This window comes from Anguilla rostrata, chromosome 17 (genome assembly GCF_018555375.3).
Source record: "Anguilla rostrata isolate EN2019 chromosome 17, ASM1855537v3, whole genome shotgun sequence".
Classification (NCBI taxonomy): domain Eukaryota; kingdom Metazoa; phylum Chordata; class Actinopteri; order Anguilliformes; family Anguillidae; genus Anguilla; species Anguilla rostrata.
In genome coordinates this window covers 9,268,253-9,295,272 of record NC_057949.1, presented here as the reverse complement: position 1 = coordinate 9,295,272, position 27,020 = coordinate 9,268,253, and the positions used below count along the sequence as shown (strand labels likewise).

General features: G+C 47.2%; 1 protein-coding gene across 13 annotated transcripts in view; it reads right to left on the bottom strand.

Moving 5' to 3' along the window:
* rbfox1 (RNA binding fox-1 homolog 1) overlaps positions 1–27,020 on the bottom strand; it is a 398,869-nt gene that overhangs the window by 45,612 nt on the left and 326,237 nt on the right. For 12 of the 13 annotated variants that reach the window (XM_064314523.1, XM_064314524.1, XM_064314526.1 and 9 more), the window contains one exon: positions 15,625–15,867. In XM_064314523.1, the coding sequence (XP_064170593.1) occupies positions 15,625–15,867 (243 nt within the window). Of the gene's footprint in view, positions 1–15,624; positions 15,868–18,686; positions 19,160–27,020 lie in introns of those variants that run through there. The other variant, XM_064314528.1, reaches the window with a different exon arrangement.

The window sequence follows — 27,020 nt, the reverse complement described above, 5'->3', positions numbered from 1 at the left end:
GCTCTCAGGGCTGCACAGTCTCACACCTACAGTAAGGTCCACAGTGCTCTCAGGGCTACGCAGCCGTAGTCCTGGGGGGCTGACAAGCCTGTAGTCTCTCAATCCAGCCAGGCACGCACAGAGCCTGATTAAACTAATGGGTGACTTGACTGAACCGGTAAATAATGACTATTTCACACCCTATAGTCCACACAGTACTACAGGAGAGCAAATTAGTATTTAACACCCAATAGTCCACACAGTACTACAGGAGAGCCAGTGACTATTTACACCTATGTCCCAGTACTACAGGAGCCAGGATATTTACACCCCGTAGTCCACACAGTACTACAGGAGAGCCAGTGACTATTTTACACCCTATAGTCCACACACTACTACAGGAGAGCCAGTGACTATTTTACACCCTATAGTCCACACACTACTACAGGAGAGCCTGTGACTATTTTACACCCTATAGTCCAAACAGTACCACAGAAGAGGCAGTGATTGGACAGGCGATGTCAAGGTTTGAACCTTCCACAGCGGGTGTGCACTGGGGATAGCCATGTTTACTGCTTACTGAGCCATATGCTTAAGCTTATTTCTTTGGCAGACACAAGATGACTTACAAACCAGGCTAACTGGCGCATGTATTTTACACCCGTTTCACATATTCCAATGGTGCAGTGATAGGGTGCGATGCAGACACACGGACGCTGCTATGATGATTTAGCTAGCTGATACTGAACGCTCAGTTAAATAAAATAAAAGGGGGGGATACCTGTCTGCTGGGGAGGATCTCGCCAGGATGACAAATCCGAGGACTATGTAGCACACTTAACCCATTTTACCAGAGTAAAGAGAATATTTTCCATTTCTGCTTCAGACAATTCTGGGCTTGCGGCCAACCAAAACACGCAGCCTGTGTATACAGTATGCTCTCTGCTGACAGTTTACCATTCATGCCATCTGTGTTGTGGTATTTTTAAATGTTCTTAAAAATTTTTTTTTTGAAAAACATTTTTTAAACTGGCACTGGTCCCTCACCACTCCAAACATGTCAATAAAACAGAAACAACCTCCTCCTTTTCCTGACACATGCACATGCTACGCTGCGTCAGGCCGGGGAAACAAAGAGACAGGCGCTGACTGTTTTCCTAAGACATCTGGATCCAATAAGCAAATTGGATACATATTATTTAAAGTAAAGTTTTTTTTTTTAAAGGGAGGGACAAACCACTAAAGAAAGCAAAGATAGAAAACTGAACTTTAAATACATTCCCTAGTCCTAATGTTAACTGTATGGCGGTAATTTTCTTTACATTAATTTTGTTTATTTATTTTATGTCATAGGTATACATAGTTTTTAAATTGTGTGATTAAAGACAGAACACAGGAACCTTGGTTCCCTGCCAATAATGACCTACTGTGGCTGCACTCCCATTACAAATCTTAAAAGCTAAATAAATATCAATGAACAAGACATCGTAAAACATTGAAAATGCAATGAGTCAGCGTAGTATTTTGTTCAATTTATGTTCAAAAACTACCGAGATGGTAGACCAGTATATAGAAAAATTTGAATGTTTTTTATGTTCAATATGAAACCCGGCGTTGGCGTTGAATGAAGTTCACTGAAAGGGCAGACTGTCAGGGCTGGAAATCATTAGTGTTTGGCAGTCAGGTCCTGCAGTGCTGCTTTTAAAAAAACGTGCTCATAATCAAAATGTCTTCTTTGTTTATATGATTCTTTTATTACAGTTCATGCTTTAAACACACCCAGTAACTGTAGGGACACAGAGGCATGCTGGGAGAAAAGGCTTCATTGGAGATCCAACCCTCTCGTCCCAGTCGGTGCTGTTTAAAGACAAACCGCTCACATGAGGAGGGTCAATTTAACAATTTAATCGCTCCACGTATAAAGGTTTTCCGCAATGACTGCGGTGCATAAGGGCTTAGACAAAGCGACCGGATTGGGTGCCTGGACAGCTGCCTCTCCAGTCATCCCAGCCAGCAGAGGGCCCAAACACGATGGCCCTACCCCAAACACAAAACCTACTGGTCTATTTTCCTGCATATTTACCTGACTAATAAAAATCCAAGATGTTACACTAGTATCCTGAAATGCTACACCTTCAGAAACACACGGAGTCAGGCTCTACACACTGCACTGTTGAGATCCTTCAACACTGGCTTATACGATAAACGCCCCTGAAAAACCTACAGCCTCCCTATCACATAACACGTGTGAACATACAGTCAGTAGCACAGCTGTGATAACATACAATATGCTGTGCAGGTAAAACCACGCCGGTCAACACGCAGATCAAAAGACGGGTACTGCAGATACTTAGCGTGGAGCTCCTATAGAAACACACTGCAGATACTTAGCGTGGAGCTCCTATAGAAACACACTGCAGATACTTAGCGTGGAGCTCCTATAGAAACACACTGCAGATACTTAGCGTGGAGCTCCTATAGAAACACACTGCAGATACTTAGCGTGGAGCTCCTATAGAAACACACTGCAGATACTTAGCGTGAGCCCTATAGAAACACACTGCAGATACTTAGCGTGGAGCTCCTATAGAAACACACTGCAGATACTTAGCGTGGAGCTCCTATAGAAGCACGGGGCGCAGCGTGCTGTACGTTGCGGTTTGTTTACAACGGCTACTTAGCTCACTAAAAATATTTACACAGGACGCCCAGTTCAAAATTTTGACCGGCAAAGCCAGTTACCCCTGCGAAAGGGAACGTCTGGTGGCTAATTGCTTCACTTCAGGGCTCTGGTTACCTCTCCAGCCCCGTCTGTCCTCCACAGGGCTTTCATAGGGGCTTACCCATAAAATAACATCTGCGGTCCCAAATAACAGAGCAGACGCACACAAGGGTGGAGCGGCGAACCCCGCCCTCCCCCGGCCGCCCGGCAGGGTTTGAATGGAGCAGAGTGGCAGACTACTGCCCTGGCTTTGGTTAGCCAGGAGTTAACTATCAGCAAAGATATTTTTCACTTCTCTCTGCATAAAAACATAGCCCCTCCTCATTTGTGGCTGACACATTGCTATGTGGACCTTTTTCTGAGAAGCAAAAATTGTAAGTGAACAAATATATAGTAAGTGGACCTTGAAATTAATAGTGTTTTCATGAAAAAAGAGGCAGTATGTTTACAAAAAAACAAACAACAAAAAAAAAAAAACCTCCAAGTAAACTGTTGAACAGGGCTAGGGAGTGTGGTAAAACATCTAATATTTATTTCAGATTTTTGGGTACTACACAATGCATGTCACAATAGCCTATTTAGTGTTTGAAACTGGATTTTGATTTTATCTTTTTGATGAAGGTTTGTCAATCTATAAATGTACATTCAAAGATGGTTTTCAAATGACAGTGGACTGACATCAACAAAAGTAATCAATGTGCCGTACATAACGTCCAGTTCAGACATTTTACATGGACATCCAGTGCTTCCCCTTGTTTCTTTCTGGGGTGGCAGCCAGTAGTTCAAATTCAAAACTTGACTGGCTATGCACAAGCAGAAAAAGGGTTATTCTGAAGCAAGAGATAATGTTTTGTATCAGGGAGCACATTGCAATTTTAGCATGCAACATTAAATAAAAAAAAAAGAATTTTAACTATTCGAAAACATTGTTTTCATATTCCAAGGAATATTCAAATTTCGAATCTGACAGCCGTATCCACCGTGCTTTGGATCACATCAGCTCGCTGAAATCCAAGCTAGTTCCAAGTTTTAAGATTGAATCCTTTTTTGGAATCAGTTGCTCTTGCAATCTTCACTGGCTGAAATATCTCAACAGCTAAACAAAGCTTTTCAAAGCGAGCACCACTGGTTAGCATGTTAGCAGGTTGGAATCATAGCCTGAGTAGCTTTTCAGAAAAGTCTGAAGGCCAATCTCCGTCGCCTACTGTGAGTGAACTCATACTGGCGATGTCATCATACTGCCCCAGAAGCAGTGTTTATTTGGACATACTATGAAAAACAGAACATGGACCCATAGGAACCAGGCCCGGTGAGGGTGATGAGTACATGCACAAGTAAAGAAGGACTGAAAGCGAGGCTCTTCAGGCCCACCGACCGCTCGGCTCTCGTTGACACTGCAGCGTGGGATTTCTGAAAGGGGCTGAGCTCACACTGGGGGGGGGGGGGGGGGGGGGAGAAAGGGTTCACTGCCGGAGGAAAAGAAAGGGAAGCATGCAGCAAAAAGACACTCCTGTAGGAATCGGAACGACCTTCCTCCCGCTCGCGGGTGTCCACCCCATTCCCCCGCCCCCCCACCCCCACCCCCCCCCTCTCCTCAGAGGACCCGTCTCGGAATGAAACCTTTTGTCCGCATTCATGATGTGCAGAGGTGCATTCGTTTGACCACTTAACACCCCGGACTACATTTCCAAAGAACAAATCAGCGAGCAAGGTTGGAGGAAGCTATTAAAGGTAGCCGAACAATGCTGGCAAGACACCCTGCAAAAAAATAAATAAATTCATTTAAAAAACACGAGCTTCATAAAATGTCAAGCATTCAACTGCAAAAGCTTTCTTTCCTTCCATCTTTAATGTATTCCAGAACTGCAAGAAGTGGAGCAGAAAAAACTTGACGATTTACAGCCTCTGTCTGGAATAAGTGCACTGCTGATTCGTCTTAAACAGGAGAAAATGATTTGCTGATTTGATGGATATGAGAGGACAACAAGTCTCTTGTTTTTGTGAAACAGGTGCATTCAAAGTCTAGATCTCAGCTTCTTTTTTCCCCAAAACTTTTCATTTAATTCATTATCTATCCCCTTAAGAGACCCCTATTACATGAAACACACCTTAATTAAACACGTAAATACTCCTTTTTTGTTTCTAATTCAAAACCAATTTGGGGGTTGTTGAAATGAGTAAAAATGTACATGGAAAAAAATAACAGAAAGCTCTGTTTTAATGTGCCTCTCAAACAAATGGTTCACAATAGAGTAAAATTGACCTAACCCTATATGACCTAATAAAACCTAATTCAACCGACTAGTATCTGGGGCTGCTGGGTGGCTCATGCTATTAAGGCACTGTTCCAGGGAGGTGAATGAGCCATGCATTCTGGTATAGACTTGTGACTGTGCTAGCCTGTGGGAATGGCCATTGCCTGCTTTCTGACTCCCCTGGTCAATGAGGCATCTAAAAAGTCTGCTAAAACAGAGGACCACAGTTTGTAGCTACCGCACAAAAAGAAGACACACTCGAGCAACAGTGTTTATTATAGTGGCAGAGGGCCACTTAGAGCTTTACTGTGGCGTTAGGAGAAGAAGAAAAAAAAGCACACGGCATCTGAACTGAACACACGTGTGGGACAAAATAAACAGACAAAGCCAAGCCAAGCTGTAAAAATAAACAAAAAGGTCAAGGCTGCTGGTGAATGCAACACAAAGGAGGAGGGGGGGAGGGGCTCGGTGTGACAGAGACTGCCGTGCGAGGTGATCTGATCTGATCTGGCCTTGACAGCAGCGTCTGAGTCAGTTAAATGAGGTAAAGCTGCCTCCCCAGGGGAACTCTTAAACAGCCACCTTAAAGGGAGTGCAGCAATGAAAGTCGTAAACAGGAGGCTATAGTTGAACGGATAAGTGTTTATAAATCCACCTTTAGGGGCAGGGGCGGGGGGGAAGGGGGTGTATTTAAGGTCACTGAGGGTGGGGGGTGGGGGGAGGGGGTGTGTTTATCTGTCCCGTGCTCTGTGTGTCCAACTAAAACACTGTAACCCCTGTGGATTGTTTTCAAGGTCTTGTGGATTTCTCCCCCACAACCCCAAATAAAATGTACTGTTAATTTCTATAATAAAAGGCTATAATTAAGATGTAACTGTAAAAAGTGAATTACTGATAGTTTTTTATTTATGCATTCATTTTTTAGAGAACCACTCTCCAGGTATCCTCGACTGTCCCACGCTTTCATTAACAAACAGATTCTAGTTCAGGCGATTTCTAAATTGCATAGTCTAACTGGCCTCGATCACCTGCGGTTTGCTGTGCGTGTAACTGGTCTGAACCCGACGGCATGTCCATTTCACTGTCGCCAGCGAGCATTGATCTGGCGGGAACAGTCTGCCCCCCTGTAGAGTGCGAGTGGTTCTGGGGCGTTTCTTTGGGGGAAAGACGCAGCCCAGCGCTTCAGCCGAAACGTTTACCGTCGCCGGATTCGTTTGAGGACTGCGGGCCACAGAGCCCTTCGGAATGTGGCGAACAGCTCGGTGCTGATTCAAATTAAACTTTAAACGTACAAAAAAAAAAAAAAACGTGAAAAAAGTTTTCATTACCGCTTCTTTTCTGTTCTTCGACATGAGCAGCTTTTTTCGTCCGTGGACTGATGGGGGAAGAAGGTACTGCAACCTCCATGACTGGTAAGGGACTACTGAGCTAGAAACGACAGTAGACCGAAACTCACCGTGGTTCAGCAGATTTTGAGATGCTGAGCTGGTCGTTTTACTGTGCGTGCTGGACAGGCCGATCTGATGAAAGCGCACACCCCCGGTTGGAAAATTATACGGTAGAAATATTCTGCAGAAACCAGGGATGTGGAATGGGAAGCGGATGTGGGATACAACGGTATGAAAATATACATTTTTGGAGTTTTTACCCAATGTCAAACGAAATTTAAGGAAAGCTATGATTAGGCCTAAATACAGCCTGCTCACAATGACATAAATGTGATTTCTGGCCGTCTGGACTGTGAGATGCAAAAGAAATGCAGACCTTTGTAATCCCTGTCACAGTGTGAGGGAGGAACAAGTGTTCAACAAGCACACAGCTTTCAAGCACTGAGGAGTAGCAGCAGCAAAAAAAAAACAGTAGCAAAGAAGAGTAACCACAACAGAATTTCGGGGGAAAACGCGGTCCTTTAGAGCACTAACACGGGGTTTACCGATCCGAACCCTCGTCCTTAAGCGTCTTTTCTTCCTGAAAGACCCGCTTCCTGTAATGCCTCCCCTGATAAAAATGAGCCGTGTCGCTCTGAGTTAAAGACGGAGTGCACCGAGGTCAGGCGGCAGCGAGGTCAGGCGGCGGCACGGCCGTCTGGAAAACGAGCCGCGATCCGAGGACACGATCGATTTCCAGCGGACAGCGCGGTGATGAAGCCGTCTCTTTAGTAATGGCCATCTCCTCTCGCTCGGTCAGCGGCTCGGCCAAAGTGACCCCTTCCTGTTTCCCTCGATCCGCGGCGCTCCTCTGGCCCGCGCGCGGCTTTGATCGAGGGTCACGACTGCTGTTAAATAAAAAAAAACGAGGCAGGTGTGCGTTTGATCGAACAAATGGAGCTGGAGAGAAGATACGGGCCTACAAACGGAGAGAAAATGAGAGGTGAGATGTCTGCTCTCCGTTCTTCTTCTCCACCCGCCAGCTCTGTCGCGCGCCTCATCTGTACCACGGTAGCTAGAGTCACTGTGTTCTGCTCGGCCAATCACAGAATCATATCGACGGTGGACAAATCAGCAGCCCAGATTCCTGGACCTATTTTTTGTTGTCTTGGACTACAGTAACTGTGATGCATCAAAGCCCAGGGGACTAACAGTAAATTATCTTGGCCTCGGATGAACAGGGTTTACAAAATACAATCTTGGCTGAGTTACTAGTTTTTTTCAATTGGGTGACCTTCAGATAGTTCTCACTTGATTAAATAAGTAGGTGGGCGTATCTGACAAACTAGAATTTTGGCGAGAATTTCTGCTTTCTCCTTCTTAGCTAACGTTAGCCCAGGCATCCCAGCAGCAGTCCGTACCTGCAGCGTGAGCTCTTGGCGTGGCCTACAAAATGATTATCATTAGCATTAAGAGAAACCATATAAAAGAAATACCTCACCACATTAATATTTCTAAATGTTCCATTCTCACGCACTAATGAGGATATCTTTGCAACTGCAAGCAAGGAATACGTGGTTTTATTTTATGTTTTTAAGGAGCTGTCTGGTAGATTTTGAAACCGAATGTTTCCCAGCTGGAAATCCTTATCTAGCTGACTTGTCTTGCTTCGGCCATTGGCACTGCTATTCCAGTGACTGGTGCAGTCGTTCTGAGGTAGCAGACGCTGTTCCTTTCAGGTTGATGGCCGTCTGAAGGATGATGAAAGCGGGGGGCTGTTAATTAGCTGACCTCAGGGGGGCGCTGGCACTCCCCTTCTCACGCCTCAATCACTGAATCCAAGCCTGTCTGCCCACAGGCTCCAGAGCAGGAAATCAGCAATTAACTGACAATGGACCCCCCCACTACACACATGCACACACACACACACGCATACACATGCACACAAACATACACACACACACGCGTGCGCACACACACACACACACGCGCACACGCACGCACCCATGTGCAGGCACACACACAGACACACACAAACATACACACACACACTCACACACACGCCACACACACGCGTGCGCGCACACACACACACACACACACACACGCAGAAGCACACACACACACACACACACTCACACACACGCCACACACACACACGCGCACACGCACGCACCCATGTGCAGGCACACACACAGACACACACAAGCAGAAGCACACACACACACACACACACCACGACCGCCCCACCCTAAACTACCCACCCCGCCCATCGCCATCTGCAATTAAGAACTGATTGCACACATGAAAACAAAAAGGTCTGGAGCTCCACGGGGTGCTGCAGTGCATTAATCACCCGTGATACGGGGCTGTATGGCGGCGCATAAATATGTCTGCAATTAGCATTCCTCAATCACGTTTTCTTTTTCTTTTTTTCTTTCCCCTACTTCTGACAATTAATGGAGTGCAGCTTTCTGCCGACCCGTATGTACCGGTGCCTTTGCTGTTTAACTCAGCCAATGAGCACCGCGCTCGAGGCGGTTTTCCTCACGCAGATTGGAATGAGCACTTAACCAATGTAGTGAGCCCTTACCCGGCGGCTCAGAAAGCCCAAACTCGCTTCTCTCTGAGAGGACGCTGCGGCTGGTCAGTGGCTGGTCAGCGGACGGACTATTTCGCTCTGCAGCCGCTGCGTACAAAGCGTGCGCCGACAGCGCAGGTGGACCGCGGGCACCGGAGCAGCGCGGGAAGGCCGCTCGCGCGGGAGGGGACGCGGATGATCCCGTCAACCGAACCCCTCGCTCCCTGGGCGACGCCCCGGGCAATTACGCAACTCCTCCCAAGTGCAACGGGCCATTAGCAAAATAAAAAGAGGCCGAAAAATCCACAGGAATAAATGCGGCTCCAGGATCCGTCTCAAAGGCGACGCTAGAAATAGAGAATAGACGGAAAGCTTTTTTGGAGGACAACAAAGTCCTCTCCGAAAAAAATATGCACTCTAAAAAGTACTCAGACATGATGGGGTCAACATGTTGTTTTAAACAAGGTGTTTTCAAGAACTTTCAAAGGCTTGATTTTATTTCTTGACTTGGATTTTTTTTTTTTGTGGGAACCCATTAAATAGATTTTTTTTTTGAGATCCTACAATAAGCTAATTTCAAAATGAAAATATGTTTACGGCTACAGTGCGTGGATTCCAGTCTTTTATCTTGGTACCATCTGCGAATTCGCCCCGAACGGGTCATCTGCCAGACGAGCAAATACGGAATAATGAAACGATAACACTGACATCATGGAAATGCGAGCCCGCGCTGAAAGGACTGAGTTTGGCCCGCGCTGTAATTCAGGAGACAGCTCGCGTTTCTCCGTTTTTAAAAGGTATTACTTTTCCCACACAGGTAATGGAAAAAACTCAAGCCCAGTGTGGTTTCATTAGATCCCGGGGAGACCGAGCGCCAGCATATGAAAAATACAGACATTACAAAACACATTATATCATTTTTTTCTCCCCTGCCAAAGGCGAAGGGAGGTATTGCCTTTCTGCGTCCCTGTTGCAGAGTCAGTATTCCACGTGCTGAGTGTGCTAGCAGGAGCCTAGGCCTAATAAAGCTAAGGTAATCTTAATAAGCAAGTGCATATTAAATAATAAATAAAGCCACGTTCCAAAGGCTCCCACATACTGTACAGCCTGTCGAGCAGAGCGCTTGTGAGAGCGTTCACGCAGGGCTGTGACAATGCGGGCGCGTGGGGAAGGCTTGGAGAGGCCGCGGGACAGAGAGGGGATTACGCGAGCGCCTTCCAGTGACGGCGGAGAGGGACGTGGCGGGAGAGGAGATCAAGCGCCGGCGGCTTCTGAAGTAGATCACGGCGAGGCGGCCGACTCCCGCGCCCCCCTCTTGAACATCCGCCGCCCTCCCGCGCCCTCCCGCGCTGCCGCTGCTGCTGCTGGGCTGCACTCTCGCACGCGTGAGAGAGAGCTTAATGAGAGCGTCCAACGCCATTCTGAACCAGACCCCCTCGCACCCCCTCGCACCCCCCACGCCCCCCCCGCCCCACACACACGCGCACGCCCCGGTCCTGTGAGTGAGCCGTTGGCCCGGGAGGCCGGAAGGAGACCTGCCCATGGCCCGCTCGCCCTCGCGGCGCACGGGAACGCAACTGGGAGGGAAAAGAGACGAGAGGAAGAGAGGGGGCGGGGTCAGTGAGGTGTCACAATGGGGTGACTGTCCCCTTCCTTTACCTCTCCGCCCCCTTTCCATGACGGAAGGGTCATCAAGCCATTCCCCAGACTCCCTTTGGATTTGTCTGCCTGTCTATCTGCCTATCTGTACAGAGTATTGTGACAGTGCCACTGTAAAAATGAGACATGGCAAACACATTGTGACAGACTGACTGACTGACTGAGTCACTCACTCACAATTCCCCTTATAAGCTCAGCACAGGTACCAGGTAATGAGATGAAATCCCTGGACTGTGGTTGAACGACAGCACACATGTTTTAGAAGTTAAGCATCTAAAGTCAGAGAAAGCCAAACGCACAGGCTGCAAGTGTCGGATTGGCCAGAGGGGTCACTCTTGAGCAACAAGGCAGGGGAAACCCAACGGAACGAATCCCTCCGAACCACGGCGACAACGCGGTCAGTCACCGTTCCGTGCCGTCCAGCACTGGCACTGCCAGGATGCCAGGATGCCATTTTATTGATCTCATCACCGAACGCCACGCTGACAGATCTCACGGAGGCCGGCCTACTGCTGCTGGAAAACAACAAAGCCGTGGTAACTGCAGAGAGAATCGCCCCCTCCGGCTTTCCCCCTGAACAGGAGCTGGCTTAATGGCTGTTCTGACCGCAGCGCCTCCAGCTCCGCTGCGTTGGTTCATAACGCACTCTCCGTGCATTACATCACCGAGGGAATACGCTCTCACAGCCCACAGTTTTGCTGCTGAGTTTTTCTGGGAGCCGTAATCAAGCAATAAAGAGAGAACAAAGTCCAGCAAAGCACTTAAAGCGTCTAACCAAACATTAACAACAAGCCTGGCATTTGGAGCACAAAACATCTTGTCCCGCAAACGATGTCTGAGGCTAACAGCAATCGTAAGAAATATTAAAACTGTACAAATGAATGTAAGCATTTGTTTCTTTTTTTTTGTTTGCTTTCTCATCAAACTGCTCTTTTGAGAGAGGAAAAACAAACACTTTTAAGTCACAGTTTGGAATAAATTCTGATTTAATCCTGGCAAAAGGAAAGCTTTCTTTGGCTGATGCAATGGGTGCGGTGGGTGACTGGATCTCATAATAACAAAACCGACACAATCACACGCGCTGTGATTCGCTCACCCAACTAAAGACCCGGGTCCTTAACACTGGGGACACCAATCACACATCTCCTTCTATAACAGATTAATGCGCTCCCGACCACATTCGTCAGACTTTCAGCACATTTGCACGCCCAGACACTTGAAGAAATGCAATCCCTACCCAAAAAAAATAAATAAAAACAAATAAAATAAAACCCAGACACTGTGCCAGCAAGAGGCGTCCTGTAATGGAAAAAAGTGCAGACGCAAATGTCCGAGAAGGGCTCAGAGCCCCGTTCGCCTCATCAGAGGGAATGAAATACTGGCAAAGAGCGACGGCGAGCGTCGCTCCTGGCCGATGATGTCATTCTTCTGGACGTCTGTGTAATTTAGCCCTCTCGCTGCAGCGGCCCCGAAACGCCGGAGCCAAAACGCCATTTCCAGATGTATTTCCAGCCACTGCCGGCCGGCCTCTCTCTCCCTGCCTCTTTTTTTCCTACCGCTAAAAACCGCCGCCCGGGCGCCAGAGCTGCGAGCGAGGCCAGCGAACGCGTGGCGCTGCGTCGCGCTGCGTCGCTCAGAGCGTCTGCGCCTCCGCGTACGCTAAAGGTGCGGAGAGAAGGACGTACACTAAAGAATCAAGCCACACTCGACTATGTTCAAGGCCTTTACACATGCTGTTAGAGCATTCGCTGTATTCTGCATTAAAGCTGGATTTTTAGCTTGTTGCCTTTCAAAAAAAATTGCTAAATTATTTTGTTTTCTTTCTTTTCAGCGTAGAGCAGTCGGTGACTTAAATTCAAGACCGAGCGGCATCCGAAACAGCTGTTATTTTAACGTTCACGGCAGAGAGATTTTTATTTCATTTTTTTGTTTTGTAAAAATGTTTTTGTTCCGTTAAAATGAGTTTACACCGCGTATATAACTCTGGTCTGGCTCGATCTCACGAGTGCCAAATGGTAAACAGGCTCCATTTCCAACTGCTTTGGCTTCTGCACTGAACTGCAAATTCAAAGCCAACAATTACAAACGCAATCTCAACACTCATTTCATTTGAGACAGCTGTGCCATGTACTGCAATGTTCCTACCAATACAACGTAATGCAATAGACTAAACTGTGTTCTGGACTATGCTGCACCACAATGCATAGGTTTTCAATTTGGGATGATGGGGGGGGAGGCGTCACGGTATCTTGTGTTGCCATATGTATGGACCACCTTTTGCAGGTTGTTTCTCTGAGCCAGCAACCCATTTTGCTCAAAAGTGAGCTGTTCTGACAGCTCCCTATAAAAGAATAGGCAAATGCAGTGTAACTGGGAATGTGTGTGGGGAACTGGATGGGTTGCATAGCCACAGAACAGTGGGAGGAAGGGGGGATGCAAATGTCCAGTTACCACAGCGTGTTCTACACCGTATCAAAGCTGTCCGATCTGTCAGTTCCCACAGTATTTTAAGAATTCCCAGAGATCGTTTTCATGAACAGCACAAAAAATACAGTCTGTTTTCTCTCAGCACTTTTTACTGATGAGTTGTGGATCAAACTACAGTCATACTGCTTACCGAACTCAAACTCAGACATGAGAAGCAATGACAATCAGGCCCAAATGTAGCAATGTATGGCATCGTGTTTCATTAGTGAGACAGATCTGATCTCCATAGAGGCTAAACTCTCCACGTCTCATTCACACACACACTGCCACAACCATGAATACACAGCCCAAAAGAGATATTCATATGAGGATATTATTGTCTTAAAAATAAATAAATAAATAAATATAACTAATTCACAGATAAAGGCAGCTAATCCACAAATAAATGTAGCTGATCCACAAATTAACATAACTGATCCACAGATAAATGTAGCTGATCCACAAATATATGCAGCAGAATCACAAATAAACATAACTGATCCACAAATAAATGTAGCCAAGCCACAAATAAATACAGTTGGTTCACATTTGTACATCGCCTGTTGTGATGGTTGAAGCAATCCTTGCGGCACAATCTGCAAAAAAATCCACAAAATATATACATTTTTTTCCACTGAGTCTAGTCCAGCCAATCAGATTTTAAGACATCCTTACACCAATGCCCTCGTTGCTCAGACCAATCACAGCAAGCATACACTTCAGGATTGTGCCAAGACAACTGCTTGGCTGGGAACAGTTGTAATGGCTATCTCTTTGATCAACGAATGAAGCCTTCAAACCTTGAACCAAAGTAAAACCACATCATCTTATATGAGTACTATCCCATTAGATTTGTAGAGGGGCTGACAAAAAAAGCTGTAATGTACAGTCAACATGGCCACCCGTAAAGACTTGTTAAATATAAGAAGCTGCTTACTGTAGGACCCGAACAAACACTCATTTTAAAGCATAACTATAGACGGGGTTAGTGTCTTTATAGTGCTGAAGGCACAGCTTGACAAACACTAATGTTAGCGCGCTGGCTGGCAGAGTATGTCAAGCAGATGTCATTTGCAGTACTTCATTGTGGGGCGTAACGTCAGGTAGGACTTCAGTAAATTGGCGAATTACAGTAGCAAGCTAATTAGTTAACCATAACTAGCAAACTGCAGATGGATGTCAGATTGTTTACCCTGTTACAGCACGATACTCAAAGTGTTGCAACTTGGTTTGAAGGCTTGATTTGTTGAAATAAAACCTATTTGTGATTTGCAAATCGTGCCGTGAGGATCCACAAATAAATGCAAGCGACAGGTGATGCACAAATGTGAACCAACTATATTCATTTGGAGAATGGGTACATTTATTTGTATATCAGATACATTTATTTCTGGATCGGCTACATTTATTCATGGATCAGTTACATTTATTTGTGGATCAGCTGCATTTATTTGTGAATCAGTTACATTTATTTATTTGTTTTTGAGACAAAAATACCCCATACATACAGGCCTTGGCAAGTAAACATAAGAATTATTTGTCTGCACTGCCAATTTCATATTGCGTACGGTACATTTAGACATAGTGAAGAATATATTTCCTACATTACTAAATGCATCTACAATGCATAAAATCAAATAAATTCTGGTATATTTAACTCCCAATTAATGCCATATATTGTATTACATGTCATATAATTTTCAGTACGTAAAAATCTTTCACCATTAAATTCAATAGAATTCCAATCCGGATGTGACACAACACAACACACAATATGGACATGGAAAATTAGAAATGAATTTTGTCGCCTTTTCCCCAACCTAGATAAAGAGCTACACCAAGCACAGTCCACCTTTCCCTATCCATGTTGGAAACTGCCTCTGTTATCAGACAATCGCCGAGCAACATCACCATAGCAACATATATTTTATTTCCAGCCTTTCCTTTTTTTTCCCGTACCATCCCAAAAGAGCTGTTCTGTCTGCCATCTACCATGATCCATGTGACCACAGCGTTACTGTGTCCCAGTGAACAAGCAAACGAATCTGGTTGAATCTGCTTCTCCATCACACTGGAAAAGCATGAAAACTGAAGGTATGTCTATAAAAGGTGCGTCAGAGCAGCACCTAGAGGTTCTGATAAGAGGGCGGGGCATAGAACCGCCCTCTCGGTTCTGTAAGAGGGCGGGGCATAGAGCCGTCCCCCCTGTTCTGTAAGAGGGCGGGGCATAGAGACGTCCCCCTGGTTCAGTAAGAGGGCGGGGCATAGAGCCGTCCCCCGTTCAGTGAGAGGGCGGGGCATAGAGCCATCCCCCCGGTTCTGTGAGAGGGCGGGGCATAGAGCCATCCCCCCTGTTCTGTAAGAGGGCGGGGCATAGAGCCGTCCCCCTGTTCTGTGAGAGGGCGGGGCATAGAGCCGTCCCCTGTTCTGTGAGAGGGCGGGGCATAGAGCCGTCCCCCAGTTCTGTGAGAGGGCGGGGCATAGAGCCGCCCCCCTGTTCTGTGAGAGGGCGGGGCATAGAGCCGCCCCCCCTGTTCTGTGAGAGGGCGGGGCATAGAGCCGTCCCCCAGTTCTGTGAGAGGGCGGGGCACTTACTGTGGCTGTGGCGGAGACGGTCTGTACGCTGGTGTCGGAGCCGCCCTGCTCGCTGTGCGTCTGCGCGGGGGGGTACAGGTTTAGCGTGTGCTCGGGCACCGCCGTCTGGCCCGTGTAGTCAGCGGCAGGGTGGGGGTGGGGCGCCGGGTACTCGGCCGGGATGCCGTTCTGGGGGGGGGCGAACTGCGTGGAGGCGTAAGGCTGGGCCATCGTTTCTGGGGGTGCCGCGGCGTCCTGGTTACCCTGAGAAAAACCAGACAGAGAGACACAGAGAGATAGCGAGAGGGAGAGAGAGACACAGAGAGATAGCAAAAGAGAGAGAGAGAGAGAGAGAGTAAATGCATTGGTCACATCGCTGAGAAACAGAATGCATTCTGGTTAAGAACCACTCGCGTCTGTAAGCATTTAAGCATGAAGCACAGTTCTCATTCATCAAGAATATTTTATGTCAATAACCTGAAAAACACAGGCACGCATTATGAAGCACACATATTCTGTAATATACCAATGTGCAATATATGAAAAAAGACACTCACATAGTGTATGCTGTATTTGATATTGCGCATATATCTATACTGTTTTAAATTCCATACAGATTTGTGTTTGTTAATTTAACATTGGATAGGTTATGTTTGCTGTAACAGAAGGTAACAGCATCAGTCCCAGATGTCATACTATGTTCTCTGTTCTTGAACTGCCACTCTGTCGAATGGGTTATCTTCAGACGGGGAGGATTGCGAATCTCGCTCAGCTCGGTTCACAGAAACCCCACTTCAGCAGCAGAGCCACTTTGCAACATTTTATGAGGAGAGCACTTTCGTACCCTTCCTCCCCAATCCCCATCCCTACACCCCTCAAGAAAAGAAAACTAAGCTTCTGCAAGCTCCTTCATGGATGCTGTTGAAGAGACCGATTTGCAGTTGAAACAGAAACTATTCCAACGCACTTCATGCATCACATGTATAAAATTAACCTACGAGTAAAATAAAATGCATAAATATTTTTTAAAAAACACCAGACAACAAAGAATATGCTTTAAAAATAGATTCATTTATGTGGCTTAGGAAAGAAAAGGAGAGGCCACAGAAACGACTGTGTAAAACCTGAGACTTGTTTTAAAAAAAAAAAGAATGAAAGAAAGAAGAAACTCCCCGCTGCTCCCCTCAGCTTTCACACAGATGTTACAGAGATCACGCTGTTATGCCTTAACACCGCAGCCACCAACTCATGCCGCACCTCGGATCCACAGATGTCTGGCCGATGCTAGCGCTTTAACTGAGGGTGCCAAACTGTCAGCTCCCTCGCTGTATTTAGGCTAACGCTAACATTAACATATAACCGATGGTGCTAAAGTCTCAGCTCCCTTGTGGTAATTAGGGTAACACCAATATTACCAGCTGACTGACGGCGCTAAACTCCCAGCTCCCTCGCGGCCTTTAGGCTAACGCTAACGCTAATGTGTAACTGACGGCGCAAAACTCTTCGCTCCCTTGTGGTAATTGGGGTAAAGCTAATACAAGCATCTAACTGAGGGCGCTAAACTCTCAGCTCTCACACTGTATTTAGGCTAACGCTAACACTAACTGATGGTGCTAAACTCTCAGCTCCCTTGCAGTAATTAGGCTAACGCTAACACTAACTGATGGTGCTAAACTCTCAGCTCCCTTGCAGTAATTAGGCTAACGCTAACACTAACTGATGATGCTAAACTCACAGCTCCCTTGCAGTAATTATGCTAACGCTAACAATAACGGCTAACTGAGAGGTGCTAAACTACCCAGCCTCGCACATCACAGGGACCAGCTTGTGAGAAACAGGGGGACTGAAAAGGCGGCTCTTCTGGGGGGTGAGTACGAGGAGCGAGGGAGCGACACCCCGGTCAGCCGAATCTGCTGGGACCTCCGTTTCGCCCATTCCGCTAATTTGGCATCTGTGAGATTTTGGTGCATATTGCAAAAAAACAGAAAAGCAAAAAGAGAAGGAAAAGCCAAAAAAATAAAAAATAAAATAAAAAAAGGTTGTTGGCAAACGGGGGAAGAACAAAGACTGGCAGGCAGTCAGGCTTCGTCAAATGTTTTTGGCCTGTAATGTAATGAAAACCACATTTCAGCCGACCAAAGTATGCTTTACGTGGCACGGGAGAAACAGTCATGAGCTTCAGCGGCAAAACACTACGGAGCCAATTTGCTAAAATGTACATTTTTCAGGAACAAAAAAAGCAGAAATTTCCTTTCTTCAATACCACCCCGCCCCCCAACTCTGAGAAATTATCTGTTGATGAAAAGTTTCTTTAGCACAGTCACTGTGTGGCGATAATGGTCTTTCTGCTGAACATATCGAATGGCTTTCAGTGCCCCTGCATCACCCTGGCTGTGACCAGCTCCACACATTTAAGCACACGGGGGCAAAATGCAGAACTACACTGGAAATTCAGCTCCTTCTGAGGCCGTGGAGCAGTGACACTGCTTCAGACAGTAAAGACACGCGGCAGCTCAGAGAACCCTGGACAATGTTAAGAAGGTAAAGACAATGACTCTGAAGGAAGTGCTCCTCTCTCTCTGCCATTCTCTCTCTCTCTCTGCCATTCTCACTCTCACTCACTCTCTCTCTCTCTCTGCCATTCTCACCTCATCTCCTCCACTCTTCCCGTGCATCTCTCTCTAAGCTCCTAGTTCAAAGTTTCAGCAGCTGAGGGTCATGTCTGCCCCTGACACGTAGCCAGCATCTCAAGACAAACAGCCGAGAAAGGAGGGAGAGAGAGACAGAGTGAGAGAGTAAGAGAATGAAAGCAATAGAAAGAAAGAAAGAAAGAAAGAAAGAGAGAGAGAAGAAAACTAACGGGCAGTGACACAGCTGGAAGAAATGAAAGAAAGAAAATAAGAAGAAAAATAAGAAAAGGGTTCCTCTTTCTCTAACTTCAGAAACAAATGCAAGGCTTTCTCCCACTCTCTTAACCCATATTAGAGACAGAAAGAGAGACGGGGGGGCTAAAAAAATGATGAGCCATACGCTTAGTAATAAAGAAGGGAAAGAAAAAGAGAAGGAGAGAGAGAGTAAAATACCTGCTCCACCATCTTGCTCTCTTTTTCCTCCATAAACCAAGCAGCTGTTTTAGTCCCAGGCCCGGCAGCATCTGCCCAGAGCGAGCATCAATTATGGATGAGGGCGTGCGCTCTCTCGCTGCTGCGCCCCGAGTGTGTGTGTGTGTGTGTGCGTGTGTGCGCGCGTGTGTGTGGGAGGGAGTGAAAGACGAAGGAGGGCTGAATGAGGAGGGAGCTAACGCATGCACAGACCTCCCACTCTCCCCGTCCCAACTTTGTGCTGCCTCTGCTTTCTCCGTCTCTCTTTCTCCCCCTTACACTTTCCCTCGCTCCCTCCCTCTCTCTTCCTCTGCTCCACTATTTTCTTTTTCCTTCTTTTTGGTCGTTTCCCCTCGTTTTAGTTCTCTCTTCCACCAGCCTACTTCCAGCTGCATTCTTTCTATCTCTCTCTCGCTTTCTCTTTCCAATGTTTCCATTCTCTCACTCTCTTTCTCCCTCTCTCTCTCTCTCTCTCTCTCTGGATGGCAGGGTGTAGAGTTGCAGTCCTGAGCACACCCTCACGTATGCGCAGAGTGTGTGGAGTTACGCCCACACGGTATTCCTGCGCGTACAGCAGGCCACATACGCTAGTTTACATCCCCTCTGCCTAAGTTCAGAGTACCCAACTGCCCGCGGATCCAATAAAGGAAGGGCGCTCGACACAAACACACACACACACACACGCGCACGTGGTTTAGCGTCGCAACAAACGCGCTAGCCGGGCCGACGGCTGAGCCGACGCGCTTCCTCGAGTTCCGCGGGCGCCGCTAATCTCTCGCCCGTCGCCCGTGATTATAACTCGCGCGCCGCTGTGAACAAACAGACAGGAGCCCGCGGCGCTAACGATGCCCGGCCGGCGCGTCACAGAAACCCCTTATCTCCAGAGCCCGAATGGCGCTTACGCAAGGCCGCTTTTCCACGAACTCCCATTCTGAGCAACGGCGCCGGTTCGCGCGGCGCGCTCCAGCCGACAGAAGGGACCCGAAGACTCTGGCGGGGCTGCGGATGGCTAATCCCTGTTTGCAAACTGCTTAGCGGCGGCGTTTACGAGGGAACGTGGCGAATGTATCCGTATGCCCGACTAATCCGGAGAGGAGCCGGGGCGCGCCGAAAGGAAATTCGGGACGATTCGTGGAAGAAAAAAAAAAAACTCCCCCGTCTGGTATCGTTTGTAGCAGCGGCGCTAAAATAAAAAACACGTGCGGCCCGTGAAAGACGGAGGTTCAGAGCAGGATTAGAACACCTGAGAGGGACCGCGGACGTGTTTTGATAGTGACTGATGGAGGAATGCCGCGCTGGTGTCTGCCGGGTGAGGATCAAAGCTACGCCCCGGCCCAAACGCTCAGCCCGCTGACGCCTCCTGCCGGGCCCGGCCCAAACGCTCAGCCCGCTGACTCCGGGGGCCAGCTACCCGCTGCGCTCTGCCGGGCCGGCCCTGTCCTCTCCGCAGGGGAGGAGGAGCGGCTGCGTTTCGCCTCCGCTCTCCCCTCTCCGGCTCTGCAGGAGCGCGTTTACACCTTTCTGCCAGCTGTGTTACAGACTGCAGGAGGAAGCGTGTTAATGCAGGCCCTGGGGCTCTCTCTACAGCACACTCTCCACTGTCTCCACGCACACACCACACACACGCACGCACGCACCACACACACACACCATGCACGCACGCATGCACACACACACATACACCACGCACACACAACACCACACACATGCACGCATGCACACCACACACAAAAACACACATACACACACAATTCAACACACTCTCTCCAGAGTAAGCTGCGTCAGGAACAGCAATGTCTGGGAACTTGTGGCAAACATTACTGTCCCGGGCCCAGGAATAAAATAACAATATAATTATGTCACAAGCCCGGAAATTTCACTGGCAGCCCTGCAGTAATGATATCTACTTTGAAGTTGATCACAGAATCCCTAATTGACTTTTGACTCACGTGAAAATCACAAAGCTCAAAATCATGAAATAGTCCCCAGTATTTTCTGGAAAGTTCTTTGTGGCAGCCCTTTGCTGTATAACAGCACAGATGGAGCACTGGTGCTCTGTTTACTGAGCGAATACTAAACTGTTACCGTTACCTACGGTATCCAACCATAAGACTTTCCCTGGGTTTCATTTTCGCACAGAAGCACTCTGGGTGTCTGTTAGAGAGAAATCCTGCCTGTGAAAGCGTGGCCTCTGTGCTGTCTCCCAGTCTCTGGCAGCCAAACAGCTCGCACTCTCGTTGTTCTTTAAAAGAGTTCATCTTTATGCCGGGGTCATGTGAGGGGGAGGAGCGGCGGGAAGATGCGCCCGGAAGCGGCTTCGTCGACGGCGAGGCTCCCGCGAACCGTATCGCAAGCACGGAGCGCTCGATCCGGATTAGGCCGGGGCGTCGTCACGGACACCGAGCCGCGTCGAAAGCCGGCGACGGTCGATGGCGTCAGCCGAGGACAGAGCCGGGTGAGCGAGCGTGCGGGCGAGCGAGCGAGCGGCGTCCCCGCCGTTCCCAAACTCGCTCTCCCACGCGGGAACGCTGGTCTCCGGCTCGCCGTGGGATGCTGCGGAACAGTTACGCAACAGAGGCCTGCCAGGGACAGGCTCGCACACCAGCCACCCGCACAAAAACCGCTCGAGAGCAGCTCCCCACGCCAGAGAGGGGCTTCATCCCAGCGGCATTTCCAACACCTTCACAATATTACAACAAAAAAAAAACGAAAAACTTAAAAACCATTATCTTCGCTGTTAACCCTACCTGTCGCTACTGTGTTAGTCGAGCGCGCGGAACTCTACATCCAAAAACTCAACGCAACCGGAAATCATCCTCAAATGCAGCACTGTATCTCTCCATAAAGACAGGTAAGGTGAGGCTAATTACTGGGCTGCTTTTAACTCATTACGCATCCCATTATGGGGCTGAGGTGAAACTAAGCAGCATTTCTGTGTCAACTCACAATGTGTGTGAGGGGCAGCAATGCCTAAGCAGTCTGGATGGAAATCACGTCTCTCTGCAAGGTTATCCCTCCAACATTTGACCCATTTTACCCATATATGGAGTACATGTTTTGAGTGGTCACGCTCAGAGGTGAAACTTGTCTCTATTTGGGAGAGCACAGCAGGAGAGCACAGCAGACGCAGGCTTTGGACAGACTCATATAGGCATGAGCACCTCGTGCAGGCAGACTGGGCGCTTGACTAACCAGAGGAGGGCGCTGGCGTGTAATGGGACACGGACATTACACTGACTCCACGAGTGACACTACAGCCAATCACGTGCCGCTCTGCTGGGCGTCTGACCAATGCCAGCACTGGAGCAGGATTGGGTACCAGACTGTGGGACACAACCACACACTGGAACAGGGTGAGCCACCAGAATCTCTGAGGACAGAGGCTATAGTGTGTGGCCTGTTTGTTTATTTCCTGCTCCTCTGACTTAGCCATGACTTGAACATGAACAAGTAAATTAATTAATTAATGAATTGTCACCACCATTTGTCACACTCTTCTTCAATTACCAAAATATATATCTTTAATAAACATATCTTCAATTTACTCGATATACTGCGCCTACTATCTACATATACGGCAGAGGGCTCAAGAGAACAGACATTTCCATATAAATGCATTTCCTATTCAGAAATGCGCATTCATATGCATTTCCATATGAATATTCTATGGCAGCAATGATGAAATACGCCCGGAGCACTGTACCAGTATCTGGATCTGTGTAAATAATGACTCACTGCAGAAAGGACCTGCATTCCCTTGCAGTTCCAGACAGGAAAATGAATAATATCAATGAATTAGCAGTTATTTTATGCACAGCTCATAGCCCTCCTTCAGGAATGTTAATGAGAAGCAAAGCAAAGCATCATTTGTTTTGTTAATTGACAAGCATTTGAATATCGATCCAAATAATCAATTCGGGTTCTCATGGTCATAGATTTGAATAATTCAGGGTCATTGATTATTTCTTTATTTGCGTGATTTGTGTCAAGTATCTACATATATATATTTGCTTGTTATATACAGTTTTTACAAATGCAGACCCCTTGGAATGTATCAAATTTTTCTGTATTACAAATGATAGACATATTTTTTTCAATCTGTATTTTATATTGTGAACTTGTCATTTAAAGAAAATGAAATATGCTGCTTGCATAAGTAATCGAACCCCACACATTAATATTCAGTAGGTTCACCTTTTGTTACAATAACAGCTTTTGGGGTAAGTATCTATCAGCTTTGCATTATGGTTTGAGCCCATTCTTTGTGGCAGATTTGCTCCAGGTTGTTCAGGTTGGTTGGATGACACTTGCAGACTGTAATTTTCAAAGAGTGCCACAGATTCTCATTGGGACTGAGATCAGGACTTTGACTGGGCCGTTGTAGAATATTCACCATTTTGTTACTGAGCCACTTCACTGCTGCTTCGGCCTTCTGCTTGGCATCAGTGTCCAGCTGAAAGGTTCAGTCTCCCATGCTTCAGTTTCTTTAGCAGACTGAAGCAGGTTTCTCTTACTGAATTTTCCTTCCATTTTAAAAAGAAGCCAAGTCTCTGCTGACGAAAAGCACCCCCCCCCCGGGCAGGGCAGTGCAGTGTGCGTTGTGCCCTACACACTTTCAATTTTGACGCTTTGAATTTTGGCCTCATGCGACCACAAATGATTTTCACACAGCTTAGCTGGTCACTCGTGTTTTCCGGAAGACTCCAGACGTGTTTTGAGACGGTCCTGTTTGAGTAGGCTTCTGTCTCACCACCCTCCCATACAGGCCACCTTTACCCCAGTGTTCAGCCACTGAACTCTGCGGCTCCCTCTGTGACTGCTGGCCGCTCCGGGGCTTCCCGCACAAGACTCCTCCTGCCCGGTTTTGAGGGACGGCCTTTTCCATGCAGTGCCTGGGTGGCGCAATCCACGCCCTGATTATCGCACGGGATTCTGTGTCCTGATTATAGACCCAACCGTGCTCATGGGGATCGCCGTTTCATCTCCAACTTCTGTACGTGACCACGAGAAGGAGCGGTTTTACATTCACTTCTCTATAAATAGTGCATCGCTTTCCGCGATACACCAAGCGTTTCTCAGTGGAAAAACTTTCCCTTGCAGTCAAGCGATATTTCAGTTTTACTGAAAGCGCAAAGGAGATTGCTGATAACGAACACGCACCATTCACTCCTCCTCAAATCGATACAATGGGGGGGAAAAAAAATGAAATTCACATCACGAAAAGAAAACTGGGAAGAAGAAAACCCTTCATTTTCTAAAACCGGAATGTAAGGCTGCATGAGTAGGGCTTGTCATTCAGCACTTGGACAAGCTCAGAAGCGCAGACGCCAGATATGCACATTGATAGGGTGTCAGAACCATCAAACCCTGGCCACTGTAGCGTTCCACTGAGCTCCGGCCCGTGCAGACAAACAGGAGGAAGAGGAGGAGGAGGAGGGGGAGGGGGAGGGATGTGTGGAGATGTGTTTCCAGATCATGGGCCTGTACCCTCCACTCCCGCAGCTAGAGTGGAACAAATCTCCTTTCAATTCCACTGCACATAAAAATCCGCTCTTTTAAGTTTGCCACGTTCAGCCGGCTGAGACTGTCTGACTCACAGTCCCCAACAAACTTTCGCCTGGAAAAACACACACACACACACACACACACATTTAGGACTACAAATCCAACATGCCATTTAGATTTAAGGCAAAGATCTAAAAAATGTAAAAATGTTGAAAAAGCAGTTGTTGGAAAGCAATACCCTGCTACTTCTCTAAGATCCATTGAAACGCACTGAAGATAAGTTCTTCCAGATGGAGGAGTACTGCAGAACCAGTGAAATGCAAAACGCTGGGAGGTGCAGGCGGGCGGGCGGGCGGTGCTCCTATAGGCTCGACATCACTGGCATGAGTCACAGTCGAAGCGTGACCGCAGTGGACACAGGGACGGCCATGATCCCAATCCAGACCACAGGGCTGTCATGGCAACAGTGTCACTGCTGGGTCCAACTGGGCACACCACCCAAAAGGCCTTATGAATACCCACAGGCATTACTGCTCCCTTTAAACACACTTCAATCAGAATCACATTTTAAATAGCTATATTCAAAATAAAGGAAGAAACAAAAAATGCTATGATGCCAAGCCCATTTTTTCAGTTTTTCATGTATTGGCCATTTGGAGGCCACGTGTTTTTGCAGAACTAACACAGCAATACACACTTCAACCAATCAGTGGTGGGGCCATTTATCGGGCAACCAATCGGAAGTGAACTCGAGTGGTCCACAACGGAGCTGCAGCACTTGTGTTTAGAAATGATTTGCGGAGCTAACGAATCCTTTAAACAGAAGAAAAATATGACTTTGCCGGGTCCTCGAGTGCAGCTTCCTCCATGTGTCTGCCCTCTCTCTGCTGCAGATGTCACCCAGCCTGCCTCACGCTCTCCATTACGGGTGACCTCATAAATCCTGTGTGTTTCCCAGTCATGGCCTGTCTGAGTCCTAATCTGTGTGCGCAGAGGGCAGGTCCTCCAGGTGACCTGGCAATGTGGGCCGCCAGATCTCCTGCTCTCTGTACGAGGTGAGAAACGCCGGAGAGTCTACACTCTAACGCTCTGGATCTTCCACAGTGGTATGTCTGGCTCCGTTCTTTCATACGGCTGCAATGAAGTCTGGGTAACCAATCTAATTAAAGGACAATATTCTCCCCACCAACCGCCTGTTCCGCACACACACACACACACACATATACCGCACAAGAGTGTGTGTAGTTAATTTCCACAAACCTCTCAGCTCATTCCTTACAGACGGAAGGCTCATTTTTGAAAACAGAAGGAAATACAGTAGTATCCCATTATAATTACACCTGCGGCCATATTAGTTTCACCACTCTTCTCAACAACTGCCAAACTCTAGTGAACTCTGTAGTACTGCAGAGTTGTCTGCGTTACTGGTGTACAACACCGTTTCTAAGCTCTGGACAAAGTGTACTATGTTCTCATAGCCCTTAGGAGGAGCCTGACACATAAAAAATCCATCACTTTTTAAACTCCCTTATAAACTTCAGGATTTAAAAAAAAAAGGTATTTAGGAGAGGGCACAGACAACAACCCTCTTTTTCTGACAATAACAATATTAATTTGAGAGAAAATGACCTTATAAATTTTCTTCTCATCTCACACAGGTTAACGACAAAGGATTTCAGCACACTGTGAAAAGGTATCTTTTTTTTTATCACTGAATGAATCCTTTCCATTCATCATAGGTTTCAAAAAACATTAAACAACAGAGTCTCAAGTATATTCTCAAGTGTGTGTGTGTGTATGCAAACACAAACACACACACGCAACCAGTGCATAGTCTATTTACTCTGGCTTCTTTGGCCATTATATCATACAAGTACACATACGCAGGCCATGGAGGCCGCTGTAAATAGATCACACAGCAGTTGAATTAGCTTGATTTTGTGCAGTACAGCCTAATTTACAGCTTTTGACTAAAGGGTTTTTCCATTACTTTTCAAGTAATGGCAGATGACCCTCTTCATAAGGTTGAGAGAGTGATTTAGTGAGGGCCATGTTGTTCCACGGAGGGTTACTGTTTGCAGACAGTGTTGGGAGCATTAGAGGTGTCCCAGTGCAATGGCTGCTCCTGGCAGTCTTAAATCAAGGAGACAGCCACCATCAACACCACTCTGAGCCTACACACTGTTATTCTCTCAACACGCACACACACGCGCGCGCGCACACACATGCACACAAACGCACACACACACACACACACGCACACGCACACACGCACGGACACGTGCACACACAAACGTACATGCACACACACACACACATATGCAGGCAGGCACGTACACACACACAAACACAAGACTTTCTCATACACATGTGCGCGTACACAGATACACACACACACACACACAAATACATCTAGCATTATACAGGATTCTTAAGTTCATTTCATGTGAACGTCTTAAAATGTGTAATTTATGCAATATGGAAATACGTTAGCCTCAAAAGGAGAAGTCTGACAGGGACCCCCGCTAACCGGGGAGCTCAGGAACCCCTGGCTTAGGCAGCACATCCTTGCAGAAGAGACAGATGGCTTTCGCAGGCCTTTTCATGAGGCGGGCACCACATGCTCTTCCAGAAGCTTCCAGCCACACGCAGGGAACGCTCCTCGCCCGTTCACAGGGATAAGTGCGCGAGAAAAAAAAAAAAAAAAACAACTAAAAATGCGGCGTCTGCAGCAGCACCGAACGTGGAGCAGACCGGCTTTTATTTCTGTAGTCGGAAAAAAAAGAAAAAAAAAAAAAAAAAGAATAGGCT